At 33.9% G+C, this 14,797-nt stretch overlaps 1 protein-coding gene across 9 annotated transcripts in view; it reads right to left on the bottom strand.

The window, feature by feature from the left end:
• Positions 1-14,797, bottom strand: part of Rbp6 (RNA-binding protein 6) — a 965,414-nt gene that overhangs the window by 40,198 nt on the left and 910,419 nt on the right. For 6 of the 9 annotated variants that reach the window (XM_073984491.1, XM_073984486.1, XM_073984487.1 and 3 more), the window contains one exon: positions 11,136-11,219. In XM_073984491.1, coding sequence (XP_073840592.1) covers positions 11,136-11,219 — 84 coding nt within the window. Of the gene's footprint in view, positions 1-6,406; positions 9,045-9,291; positions 10,356-11,135; positions 11,220-14,797 lie in introns of those variants that run through there. The other 3 variants (XM_073984492.1, XM_073984493.1, XM_073984494.1) reach the window with 2 other exon arrangements.

Genomic DNA, 14,797 nt, shown 5'->3' with positions numbered 1-14,797 from the left:
GAAGTGGTATCGAGATGTATTTCTTCCGCCAATGCTAGACCTTCGAATGTTCAAGGAAATTATGTATATCGAAACTTGGTGTAAGTAGATTAGAATACATTGGCGTTTCGTTTGCTTAACCCACATAAGTACGAGTACATTTTTTTATTTCATAAAAGTCTCATGATATGATACCGGATGCTGGGGAGTGTCAAACAAAGTTCGCCACTAATCATATTCCATTTCCCAAAGCAAATAACGTTCCATTAAATGTTAAAACCCGATTCAATGGTCATATCTTTTTCGCTAATATGTTTTTGCAGAAAACATATTTGAAATTATGTAATAGGCAATTTTTATGCAAATGTAATGTATGTGTGTTTTTGGCTGGGTGTTTGTGTTTCTGTTTGTATTGTGATATTGTATATGTGTGTCCGTGCGTATGTAAACAACAATATTAACTAACTAACCAACTAATATTGTTGTTTATTATTATTATTTGATATAATTGGTTAAATAAGCATTCTATTACTCGTTTATTTCAGTTTAGTATAAAGAGTGTTGTTGCTGTTTTTTTGTTCTCTTCTTTGATTTCTGTAACAGTTGTGTGTGTGTGGCTGTGTGCGTTTTGTTTTTGTTGTATTATCTCGTTAATGTTGGCTGTTGGTTGGTTGGTTGCTGCTGCTGGCAGTTGTCACAAAAACGAAGCAGAAACAAAATGAGGGCAGGGGTCGCCAATTGGGATAGCTTGGCACACTAATCTAATGGATAATTGCAAAGCAATAAAAATATGTATTCTCAGTTGGTTTAATTGTTGTTGCTGCTATAATTGAATTTCAATTTATTTTTATTACTAAATATCATTATTTATTGTTTTCAAGTTTTCTGTTGTTTTTGCCTGTTTGTGCTGTTCACTTATCTATGGGCGTGGGGCGAAATATGTGCTAGAGTTTTTTTGTGGTTGCCTTAATATTATCAATTGATTAATTAAATACAATAATAATAATAATAACAATACAACAAATATGAAAAATTGAAGAGATTGTTGTTGTTATCGTATTATAATTTTAAATAATCATTCAATTATTGTTTAGTCCAATATTAGCCCGAGTGGTTGGTTGGTTGGTTGTCATTTTGTCACTTGTATTTGGAGTTGGTTTTTCAGCTTGAATGGATTTTGAACTGCTAAGTAGCCTAATAATGTTATGTCATTATAACAAACATAAATATGTGTTTGTGTGTGTGTGCTTAATATAGAAATATGTAATGTATGCAAATATTTGTGATGTGCTTGTTGGGTCATTTTTTATTTTAAATATTTATTGTATATTTTTTCAAAGCAGTTTTTTTTGATTGGCTTGTATTATTTGTGGGCATTTTGTGTGTATGTGTTGTAAATAAGTTTCTGTTTTTTTTTTTTTTAATATTTAATAATTGTAGTTTCAGCTTAATAAATAAAATTTGCCTTATTATGCATCTTTTTTCCTGCTTCTGCCGCATTAAGCACATTTTTATTTAAATCAGTTTTTTGTTGTTGTGTTCTCTTAATTCGTTTAGCAATATTTTTTATTATAATTGCAATGTGTTATTAAATTTACTTGTTGTAGTTCGTTTTTGTTTTTTTTTTGTTCAAAATTTTAATATATATTTTCATTTAATAAATATGCGTAAAAAAGCAAGGACAAGCATTATGCAATTGGTTGTTGGTTTTTTTTCTTTTCTTTTGTTAAAATATTTTGTGTGTTTAGGTATAGCAAAATTTTGTTTGATTTGTTTCTTGGTTGTTGTTGTTGTTTGTTTTTGCAGAATAAATGGATGGATAATTGATTCAAAAACACGTTTATTTTGATTTTTTTCGTCTTCTTCTTTTGCTTAAAAATATTGTATATATAGATAATTTTTGTTCATTTTCTTTTAATAATAATTTAACAAATTTAAATATAAAACTTGTAAAAATTCTTGTGTTTTTGTTTTTTGTTCATTTGGTTGTCTTTTGTATTCAAGTTGTTGTTTTATAATTGTGTGTGTATTTATTTTTTATTACTAAATAAAAATGAAGCTGTTATCAAAAATTATAATAAAAATATTATAAATATTGTAATAATAATAAAATGATGTAAAAAAATTAGTACAAAATCACCTTTGATGTTAGAAAGCTTGTCATTTGCAGTCATTATAAAACATGAACTAAGAAATAAAACGGATTCAGTTTAGATGCTAACAAGTATTTAACAATTCGTCATTTAAAATGCAACAACTGCTCTACAAGAAGTTGAAGTGTTTAGGTGTGGTTGTTAATGGGGTTACTCTCAGATTAGCTCCGATCCGCTACAATTAAATATTGTTCGAAAAATACGGATATGCCAGTTTCGAATCAAAGATGAAATTATATATTGGAATTCGGTAATTATTTTGTCGATAGAGATTAAAATTGTGAATTTAGACTTTAAATATAAATTATCATTAACAGTATTGCTAAACATAAAATAAGCGGAAAAATCGTTAAAGAATCGAACTATTGAGATTAAAATGAAAAAATCAATATATAAATTTTGTTCCCTTGCATGACAATTTATTGGTCAGCATCTAAACCAATTTTTTATATTAAGCTGCAATATAAATCATTATTTAAAAAAAAAAAAAATTAAATGAAACTATCTAGAAATAATTAAATATTTGTTATCCATAAGGTATTTTAGGGAACATTATGTGATTTTTTAATGAAAAAAGTAAAACATTGGGAAATATGTGACAAACGACTTTTATTAAGTTAATAAAAAAGCTATACTACAAACACAAGTTTGGGATTAAATTTTGGAATATTATAATTAAAAAAAAACAGAGATGTTTATATATAAAGAGTACTAATTGTTATACTGAATATTTAGGGAGTTGGTGAGTGGGATTATGTCAACTATATAATGTGTTTATAATATGCTACTCTATTGTGTAATGCATGTAGACATTGGAATAAATATTGTCATCTATTTTTAAACATTGCTCTTTTATACAAAAAAAATAAAATATTCGAATTCAACATATTTAAAACAAATAAATTAAATTATTACAACTCCACGGTCATGATATCTCGATTGATTAAATGAAGAAACCAAAAAATTAAAACAAATTAAGTTTTGTGAAATGTGGTATATCATTTCAAATGATCTATTCTACAATATCCTCGCATCAATCTACATTTTAGAGGAATATTTTGTTTAAGGTATTAGGAAATTTAGTGTAGAAAATAGTTAAAAACTAGTAAAATTCAAAAACGGATCTAACACGGATCTAAGAGTACAAATATGGACACCAAAACACATTTTTTCGAAACGGATTTAAAAATTCGACTAAAATCTTCAAAAGGAGAAATGCCACTTTAAATAGTGAAATAGAGGGTACACCGAAACATGGAACCATATTGGCTGTCAGGCAAACGGATAACAGAATCAATTCGCCCATCTAATGAATGACATTTTTAGGAAGAACGGTTTATAATCTACTTACTGAAATGTCCTCATATTAGAGAAACAGTTAGGGAAGTATCCATCAGCTGTGCTGACGGCGATATACCCTCAGCCTAAGACAAAAAACGTATGTAAAATATACTAATTTTGTAGCATGAGTTTCTTTAAAAATACATGGAAACTGTAGGTATGGTAATGCGGGCCTGAACCAAATCATTGGTATATATCAAAAATGTTAAGTAAGCAAACTTCTGATTCAGGGAGAATTCGAAGTATTCAATTACGTTAAACTATGTTTAGAAGAAATTTTTGAAAATATTGAGAGTCATCTTGCACACTATCCATTTTAATATGTGCAGGCAGGGGTTTTTGAGCTTTTGGGCCATTATCTTAGGAAGTAATTGTTCCACAAACATCCCATACGGGACAAGGAAGACTTCTCTCATACCAATGAGTGCACCCCGATTCATATTAGCTCAATGATAAGGGACCTACTGTTTGTTGCCGAGTCCGAACGGCTTGTCCTAAGACACCACCTGTAGAGAAGTTTAACATGGCTGAAATACTGAGGAAATGTCGCCAACATTACTGAAGGGTATTTTGCCATCGTTGAGATTTTTGATGTTGCCTTGCCGGGGAATCGTACCCACGACCTTTAGTGTGCAGGTGTGCGTACCATTGCACCACGGTGGCATCCATCTTAGGAAGTATGGAAAAAAATTGTACCGTTGCAATGGGACAAAGAAAACAACCTTCTGCAAAAAATTTCAAATAGAACCGAGACGAGTTCTCAAACTGCACTTTTCCCAAATTTTGTGTGGGTGGTACCCTAAGGACGGCACCGATATAGTACCTGATACATGCATGGATGAAGTGCAAAAGATGCAAAGATTGGACAAATCAGAAACTCCATGCGAGAATTATCTTGCGGATTTGCCATTTTAGTTGCGTCCGTCAGGGTTTCTTGAAGCTTTTAGGTCATTATTTCAGGAAGGAAGGAAGGAAGGAAGGAAGAAGAAGGGGGGGGGGGCGTCCCCTCCTGAAAAAAAAAATTCAAAACTATCCGAGAAGAGTTCTTAAACATAACTTTTCCGAATTTTGTGTGGGTGGTACCTGAAGGAGTGGATCGATATATTTCATATCCGAACCCGAACTATATGTGAGGGGAATAATATGATGTGCAAAGTTTGGACCAAATCGATTGATCCCTTCGAGAGTTATCGTTTACTCCATTTTACAGAAAAATTTTAAACTTTTGTGGGGGAGATACCCAAAGGAGTGGACCGATATGACCCATGTTCCAACTTAAACTAAGTTTGGGCAAAATATTACGAAGCCACTACACTTGATGCCGTAGGGCTTTTCACCGCGTTCGGGACATTTTCTCGGGAAATATGGGCAGCGAATACAAGTTGTTGCAAAAAGAATCAGCGATTCGAGATTAGGCCTTGAACTGCATTTTTCTCTAATTTTGTGTGGGAGGTATCCGAAGGAGTAGACCGATAGCGTCCGGTAGAAATTTAACTTTGTACAAAGTATGAAACAACTCGGGTACTGCCTTCATGAGATATCGTGAGCACAACTTTAGCGAAAAGTTTTTTGTGGGACAGGTACCCGAAGGCATGGACCGATATGGCCCATCTTCGAACTTAAACTAAGTTTGGGCAAACTATTACGAAGTTCAAGATTTCCTGCGCACCAGCCACTACACTTGATGCCGTAGGGCTTTTAAACGCGTTCGGGACATTTCCTCGGGAAATATTGGCAGTGAATACAAGTTGTTGCAAAAAGAGATTAGACCTTGAACTGCACTTTTCTCTAATTTTGTGTGGGAGGTATCCGAAGGAGTAGACCGATAGCGTCCGGTATAAATTTTACTTTGTGCAAAGTATGAAACAACTCGGGTACTGCCTTCGTGATATGGCCCATCTTCGAACTTAAACTAAGTTTGGGCAAAATATTTTGAAGTGCAAAATTTGATTCAAATTGTCTGAAACGTATTTCGTCCATAGATTCGTGGGGTATTTCGATGAGGCACATTTTCGGTCGTATCAAAGTGTAGATACCCTCGTTAGCCTAAAGGCTGAGGGTATAAGAACATGGATTGACTGGAGATTTTTAAGCGACTTAAAAAGTACATCTGTGATACCGTGTAAAGTGATGTATCAGGTTTTTCAATATGTTTCCATCTTCGCTACCCATTCTGAGTGGATGAAAGTATGGTGTTCATAAACATTTTAGAAGACAAATATTTTCTGAACGTAAAATAAGTTCAAACGTTAGGTGCAACTAAAGTTTTCTCTCGTAAAGCAAAGCCATTTTAGAAGACAAATATTTTCTGAACGTAAAATAAGTTCGAACGTTAGGTGCAACTAAAGTTTTCTCTCGTAAAGCAAAGCCCACGCTTTATCCCTACTTATAAAATCTGTTTTTTTGTAGCATTTAAAAAAGACGAGTATATTTTAGATAAATGCTACGATAGATAAAATTAGTGGTAAATGTAAAGCACAAAATATCCCTCTTTGTAAAAATGGTTCCGAATTGCAATATTTTACTCGCGAGTGGGAGTACTCGAAGGGTATGAGTTTGTTTTATGTGGCAGCGATGGCGAGTACTCCTTATTGAAAAATAAGAATCGGAGCCAAAATCGAGCGGAAAATATTTATACATTTTTTCACAGAACAAAGCAAGCAATGCACTCAATTCTCCTTTGATGCTATGAAATTTTCACCCAGAACTGTGTCAGTATAGGTGCATGTTTTTATACAGTCCTCAAAGAACGGTACCTTTCGATTTTCGGCATTTTGAAGGGGCCGCATTATTTTACAGAAATGGCTACAATTTAACATTTTGTCTTCTTTGGGGCTACAAAACCTTATACATTATAGGTCCACGTTTTTATATAGCCCCAATAGAACGGCACTTCCCTATTTTTGATATTTTGCATTTTAATTAAGTTCTTGTTTGTTTTTTTTTGTTAATATGGTCAGATCAAAGAAGTCATTTTAAATAACAAACAATGAATTAAAAGTTTTAATTCTAATGTAGAAACACTATTCAATCAAAATATAAAGAAAACATGTGGTATGTGGTGCGTCCGTGTTTGTGAGCATTCATTGTTTCACGCTAGTGTATGATTTTGTGCATACATGTTTTACTCCCACCCAAAAACGAGCAAATCATATGCCCTATTATTCGAGTGGCATAGACAAATAGAGTATACTCGATTTGTTTTTTTCTACTTGCCGGAATACCCATCGCTCGAATTTGAGTAGAAAGTAAAACGAGTTCAAGCATTTCGGAGCTCTGGTTAAAAAGAATTATAATGGATTTTGACCGAAAAATAAGAGGTGGTAATTTTTTTTCAACAAACACAGTTTATTTAAATTTAGTTGCTACCAAATTATTCAAATTTAAGGACACAAACTTATGTCAATCTTGTTGTGCATAAAAATTGAATACCAAGCAAATGAATAATTTGAATTGACCTTTTGGAGGCCTTCGGACATTCACAGAATGTTAGGCTTTGGGCTATTTTAGATTTTTTTATAAAAATCTAAATTAATTGGCTACTTATTCGATTTTCTATTAGTTCCAATTTATATTAGGCATTTTGCTTGCTGTAATTCTCAGTTTGATGGACCGAGAGGTAAGGCGTTACCATCCAACATCCTCTCAAATCGACTAGAATTGCTCCAAGAAAGTCTGCCTGATGTAGTTTGCGACTTACTTCATCTTTTAACACAATTTTTGTGAGCATTTTTTTCTAATTTGTAAAAACAGTTTATACTGTTGGACACTAAGCCCACCTGATTGTTATGTTTGTTGTCAAAAACATTATTGTGATTTAAATACAAAGAAACTCAAATCACAATAATATAAAATCCATTATGTTTGTTGACCAAAGTTGTTAACAGAACTCTGAATAGCAGACCTTCTATAGGCCTTGTTTTTAAAATTGAAAATATAATAATAAGAGCAATGTTATCATTCTATAATCAATAACAAAGAATATGTACGTTAAGAAAAAATATAAAAAAGAGAAACGAACGTTTAGTACGAATGCTAATTTCTAAATTCTAGATTTTATTTTCTAATAACTCATTTTTACGAATATACGAGATATGTAGTATATGTTATATTCTCTCTTGCAAATATGGTATAAACCAAATTCTAATCTAAGCTCTTTTTTTTTTTTTGGTGTGTAACAAGTCCTTGTCCTAACTACAAATTTGAATAAATATTTAAGGACTTGATACAACTAGAAAAAAGACAGACATTTACCCACTAATGAGGATTTAGCAAGAGCAAGAGATTATAAGGGGGAGAAACAGATTTGGAGGCTATATACGATGTAACACTACGTTGAGTAAATATTGATTATAGCAAATGGGCGTTTATACATTATTGCATGTATTTAGATATGTATGGCTTGGTTTTACATACATACATATGTGTGTATGTATGTTTCTTTTCATAGACAACAGTTAGAACAAGTCCTAGATTTGGCTTTGCATCTCTAAGATTTCAATACAATTTCAATATCATTATTAATTAATGGCATCGAGTGTTCTTGATCTTATTCTTGTTGTTGTTGTTTGTTGTTTCTGTTGCTGTTCTTGTTACAATCATTTGCTGCATATCTAAGCATACAAATAAAATTCGACAATTCAATTCAATTTCATTAAATCGAATATTAATGTTACGAATGTTAAGTATTATTCAAATGAAATTGCCATACAAATTGAATAGCTCGAAATGAAATGCTTGTAGCCCAACAATATACGCCCGATATAACGACGATTAATACGCTCTATGGCAACTACAAATTGATTACTGTTGTTGTTCTTGGTTTTGGTTTTATGTAAATATTCAAATTACTAATCTATGCTACTGAAGTTTATGCAAAACTGCTGTATCTCAAATCGACTACAAACAATTTCAGCTGCCACTACTTTTTGTGATAAAGAGAGAGAGAGAATTATATAAGTAGAAAAAAAAAGAAATTTAGATATTTTGATATTGAACTGCTTCTACTGTAAGATATATGTAAGTAAGTATGTATTTCGACTACTGCTACTGCTAATATATGACTACGTTTACTCTAAGATATTTAACGCTTTAACGCTCAACTAAGCTAAACTAAACTATTTTGAGAGTTGACTCGAAATATAAGATCCGCCTTTTGGGGCTTTTTTTTAGCTTGGCTTCTTGTTGCTTCTTTACTGGACGTCAACACAAAAACATTGGACGCCTCGTTCTTTTTCTTTTGTTACATCAGCCGAATATAGTGCGGAAATTTGTTACAAGTACAAAAAGTAGCTGTAGTAGTGGCGTTTACAAAATATGTCTGTCTGTGATCGTGGATGCTTTGTTGGAATTGCTATTAAAAGTTGTTGATGCCCAGGAATTGTGATTTAATAGCGGCTGTGCGTGTTAAAGCTGTGGCTAGAGGCAGGGTCAGTGCCTGATGTGGGAATCCTGCTGTTGTTGGCTGGGTACCGGCTGTGCCGCCACCGCCGCCGCCAGTACCGGGCCGCCTGCCTGCATTCGTACTACACGTACCAAACGTACTTCTACCGATGCCACAAATAGTTAAGCCTACAAAATTATTAGTTTGTTGTTGGTTCAGTTGATTTCGGCAATAGTTTTACATACAGAAAATCAAAAACAAAAACACAAGAGAGTGGGTGGGTGGTGGCTGTTGTAATATTTTGGAGAATGTTATGGTGGTATAGATTTATATATGGTGGTCTAGTTTAATACGCCGACAACGTCATAATTATGGAAATAAACTTAAATTGAAAAAAAAAATTTAGAAATATAACTTAAATAAAAATAACGAACATTTATTTTTCAATTGATTTAAAAAATATTTATTTATTTTAATATTTTTGGTTTTGAAAAAAAAACACATTTTTTAAATTTATTTTTTTTACAAATTAAAACACTTAAAATATGTATATTCATAGTAAAAATAATGTATACATAAATGTATGTATGTTTACAATTTTATTTAGTATATATGTCAATTATATCAATAATATTCTTTGTATTGCTTTTCGTCAATGTCTTTGGTAATTTGGGTAATAAAAATTATTGCAAACATGTGAACAAATTTAAATTATTTTAATTTTTTTCTATAAAACCGACCTATGAATTTCACACTTTTCCGAATTTAGAAAGAACCATGTCAGATGAAAATTGATGTGAAATCGAACGATTTCAAAATTTAATTTACTGCAGCTTATAACCCGGCTACACTTAACCGGATTATCCCAGTGGGTTTGGGTTTCAAATGTCAATTCCATAGCGCAAACGTCAAATAAATCTTCATGAAGTGGGTTAACCCGGCAATAAACTCTAATGTAACCTTACTATTGATGTCGGATTCAAAATAATGTACAACTAGAAATCAAACTAACATATAAGGGGATATTATACCATATCCATAGAAAAAAGAGACTGTTTAGACGATAGGTGAACCTATGTATGTCATATATTAGAGTGCCCATGTCAAGTATAGAAGAATCAGTATTCTTCTTCTCTAAAGCCCAAACCGTTCAATAACACAACAAAGCAGATCAATGTAAAATAATAATACTTTTGCAGTTCTATACGATCAATGGTAAACTGATCATACGAAAGAAAATAATTTATTAAAACATGTGTAAATTCATAGGTCGATTAGTTTTTTATGTGTCATTTTGTAATTTAATAAACATAAAAATTGAAATAAAAAACAAAACTTATGGCAAAGAAAAAACTTAATCCTAAAAAAATAATAATTATGATCATATATAAAAAAATAATTAATAAAACTGGAAAGTTTTTAAGCTGATGATGTGGGTGGAGCCATCATGTAATCACCAATCAAAATACGATTTTCCGGGACTACACTCATAACACCGGCTGTGAATAAAGCGGCGATGAAATCAAATCAAAAGCCAACCAAGAAAATGGAAAAAAATAAGAAGAAATATGTTTATAAATAATACATCCAAACAGCAATGATTTGGTTTTAAGTTAAATTAAGTTTATAGCGGACAATGATTTGTTTGTATGTATTTGCATTAGTCATCATGGGAAGAAAGAGTGTTAGTTACAAACACACACATATTTATACATAAGACAAATCATATTACATATCTATACACACACAAAGTGTTGTAGAACAACACCACTTGTAGAATATTATAAGTGTAGTCCCGTGCAATAGAAAGAACAAAAAAAATAATATATTGAAAACATACGTACATACATACAACATTTATAACATTGGTTAAATACATACATATACTGATTTGTACAAAAGTATAGTAAATGTTCGTTATTTGTTTGTAATAAAGGTTTAATATTTGTAGAACTCAAAATAATTTAAAAAGAGGATTGTAAGGTATTTAAAAAAATCTTTATTTATTTTAGTTTCAGTTTTATTGTTATTCGGTGGTAGTTGTGTGAAGCGTGCATCAAGCATTTGTTAAATCAAAAACAAACAAAAAAATATAAATTAAACAAATAACAAAAGCCAAAAACATACATTAAAAAGACAATGGGCCAATATTTCTTTTGTTTTCTTGCAATATTTTCAGTTTTTATTTTCAATTTCAAATCAAAGTCTTAGTTGTTGAAAGGTTAGAGGAGAATACGTCACATATTGTTTTGAATAATAGAAATGTTCAGAAGACTTACCAGTAGGGTAGGGCAAACCAAAACTGGGATAACCCGAATATCCACGGCCAGCTGCATAGGCAGCGTAAGCAGCCGCTGGAAATCCTGCAAATATTAGAAATGTTAAATATTAGAAAAATTTAAAAATTCTTAAAAAATATTTAAAATGACATATAAATACGTAAAAATGGGATTATATTAAATATCAGATATCATTGTGGGTGTCGAAGGGGGTGGAAAATGCAAAGTGGACCCCGACCTATTCGTAGCGTCACCTGGTGAACTGTCGTTAACAACCGTTTAAGGTAGTGAACTTACATGTACCGTGCGTTCATCCATAAGAACGATAAAAACTTGGGTTGGGCGTCGGGTAGTAGCACATCGCTATAAAAAGCATCTTACTTTAATAAAACAAGCCCCCCAAAGTTGATGACATCCGTAAATGTTACAAGTATCATGTTCTGCGAATGGAAAATCCGAACTTATTGGGAAGCAGGTGCACTTAGCGCCAGGTTTTCGGAGTCGATCCTTTTTGGTCCGACTCAGCAGTCTCCAGAGTTTTCACGACATCGACTCGGAGGGTAAAATATAAAGAGTGGGTTAAAGAGGTAAATATCCTCTGACTCAACAGAGTATAACATAGCTTTTGCTTACATAATTTTGTTTTAATATGAATAAACGGGCCACCAACATGTGTATGTATTAATCTATAACAACAAACTAAAGAGTGTTTTGATAAATATAGAAACATTTTGCCCGATATTATCGCCTTACACGAAGTGCCATGGAATAAGGCCGACGTAAAGATCACAAACGACTGCGCTCAGTATTGTAGTAGTTATGAAATGAGATGAGAATAAAAAACCAGGTTTTACCTTTGCCGAATACTCTTTTAGTTGTTGTTATACCGTTGTTTTTTGTCACAGCTACAAATGAAACAAAACGAAATTCGAACAATTCGGAGCTCTGCTCGATATACACAAAGCCACGTGGATGTCTTCATATGGAAAAACAAAAAGCCAGATTGATCATGTTGTGATAGACAAAAGACACTCTTCAAGTGGATTAGATACAACGAGCAAACATCGATTCGGAGCAATTCCTTGTAGCAGCCAAGGTATACACTTGCCTGAATGTTGCGACAAAAGTGAAGGAAGCTGAATATCGGGAAGCTGCACAAGCCTACTCCGCTCAATTGAGCCATATACTGGATAAAGTGAAGGTACAGTGACAAAGAGTATCTCACTCCTTCGAACTGCCCAAAAATCTATATAACACCATCAATACAAAGTGCCATGGAAAATGTATGGAGAAAAGGAGGGAGAAGTGTATTTTCAGAATAAAAAATATGGTTGAAAAGTGAGCGTAAGAAACTCGAAGAATGAAGTGTGAAAATTTTATCAGTAAAACACGAGGCTGAAGAATGTTACATTCACCTATAAACATTATAAAGGGCGGCTGGTAACCGATACAAATTGTGCACTGAGGATCTGAAAATAGCATTTTATCAAATATGGGCTGCGATAAAGTAACCCCAGAACCAATTATAAAATTATTCATGAGAGGAATTAACAATAAACAAGTAAAAAAGTATTAGTCGGCTTTGCAGACATAGGTATACCCTCAGCCTGTGTGAATTAAAACACCTATTTCTAAAAACGTATGGATTTAAGGGGTCTTGAGAATTTTGGGCGTATGAACTTGCCGACAAAGATATGGATTAGGTTAAAATGTCAAAAGTTTTGCTGGGGTGGTGCCTAAAGGATTGGCCCGACATAGTCCATTTTGGAAGTGTGTCTTATTATGGGAGTCATTCCGATCGATAGGTCCATTATATCAGGAAACATGGACTTGCCCACCATAAACATCATATCGCTGTAAACAGGGCTACTAGGAGTACATTTGGTAAAAATTTCCAGAGGAATCTCACACAGACCCTTAACCGCAGTTAAACAAAAAAGTTGCTCATTTCTGTGGGTGGTTCCCTAAAGAATGGACCGATATGACCACTTTTGAACATAATCTAAGTTTGGACAAAATATTTCGAGATCCAAAGTTTGGACCAAACTGGTTGCTTCATTTATGAGATTTTCCGCTTACCAATTTAGCGTATATTTTCCAACTTTTGTGGGTGAGATACCGGAAGGACCTATAAGTACTATCTTTGAATTTCATCTAATATTCGAAGAAATATTACGATATGCAAAGTGTGGACCAACCCAGTATTCGGTTCGGTAGTTGTCGTGCGGACCTGCCACTAAACATGCTGGCCGTAGGGTTTTTTTTACAGTTTTAGGGCCATTTTCTCAAGAAGTATGGACTTGCCACTGAAAAAACTTGTATCGTCGTAAAAGGTGCCTTGAATGCAACCTGTTGCGAAGAAGTTGGCATTATTCTAACCTGATCTATGTCTCGTAGAAATAGTACGATGTCCAAAGTATGGACCAAATCGGTCATTGCCTTCGAGAGTTATCGTGTGCAAAATTTTAGCGAAAAGTTTGGACTTTTGTGGGGGAGGTATCCAAAGGTGTGGGCCGATAAGGCAAATCTTAGAACTTGATTTAACATTGGGCAAAATATCGATTTATCCATACAAGAGTTACAGCGCGCTCCGTCCATTTTCTAAATTTTCTCAGGAAGTATGGACTTGCCCCTGAAAAAAACTTGCACCGTCGTAATGGGGGCAGCGAATACAAGTTGCTAGAGCAAAAATCAACTTTTCCCAAATTTTATGTGTGAGGTACCCGAAGGAGTTGACATATATAGTCCATATTTGAACTTTATCTATGTATGGTAGAAATATTACGATGTGCAAAGAATGGACCAAATCGGTCAGTCCCTTCGAGAATTAACGCGCCCATAATATTTGCGAAAAAATTGAACATTTGTGGGAGAGGAATCCGAGGGTGTGGTTTTGGATGAAATCGGTTAAACCGTTCGAGAGTTATCGTAAGCACCAGCCAGACAGACGACTCCAAATTTTCTGTAACGGATTTCCTCGAAGTATACATTTCATTCGACCCGCATTGATATCCATCCCACCTTAATATTTCCATTATACCGTCTGTATCAAACTTACAAACTTACCCCATACTCAATAGTGGCCTATCGTCCACCATATAGCATATGTTGGGTTCCCCGCAGTCAACAACAATCCCATTCAATAATAATTCTCATTCACTTCGTGCAGCCACCCGAATATGTATTCTGGGTTTATTCACCGAAGTGGTCGATCACCAGCTGACAAAGTACGACAAGACGTGTGGCTCGTCCGCAGTCTCGTTACTCGTAGCTACAATTCGAACACGCTCCTAGTAAGCTCCAAGTATCTTAGCAAGCTCCAGTCTCTTAGCAAGCTCCAAGCTCTTAGTAAGCTCCAAGCTCTTAGTAAGCTCCAAGTCTCTTAGCAAGCTCAACGCTCATAACCAGCTCGACGCTCATAGCCAGCTCAATGCTCATAGCCAGCTCCTAAATATTTACCGACTTCTTTCCCACACAGCAACCCGAATGCCATCGACTCGAGATATACACCCGACGACCGCCGAGCCGACAACCATCCGAAAGCCTTACTGAACCACATCCGAAACTGCCGAGCTGACCGATTGCCCAGAGGCGAGTCGTGTAGAACCGAGTCGTGTAGAGCCGAATCCACCCGACAACTGCCGAGACGAAAGCTACTGATT

Source organism: Musca autumnalis, unplaced genomic scaffold, assembly GCF_047663935.1.
Source record: "Musca autumnalis isolate F117 unplaced genomic scaffold, ASM4766393v1 scaffold_4, whole genome shotgun sequence".
NCBI classification, from domain to species: domain Eukaryota; kingdom Metazoa; phylum Arthropoda; class Insecta; order Diptera; family Muscidae; genus Musca; species Musca autumnalis.
Note: the sequence above shows the minus strand (reverse complement) of the source record. Positions and strands in the feature narration are given on the sequence as shown.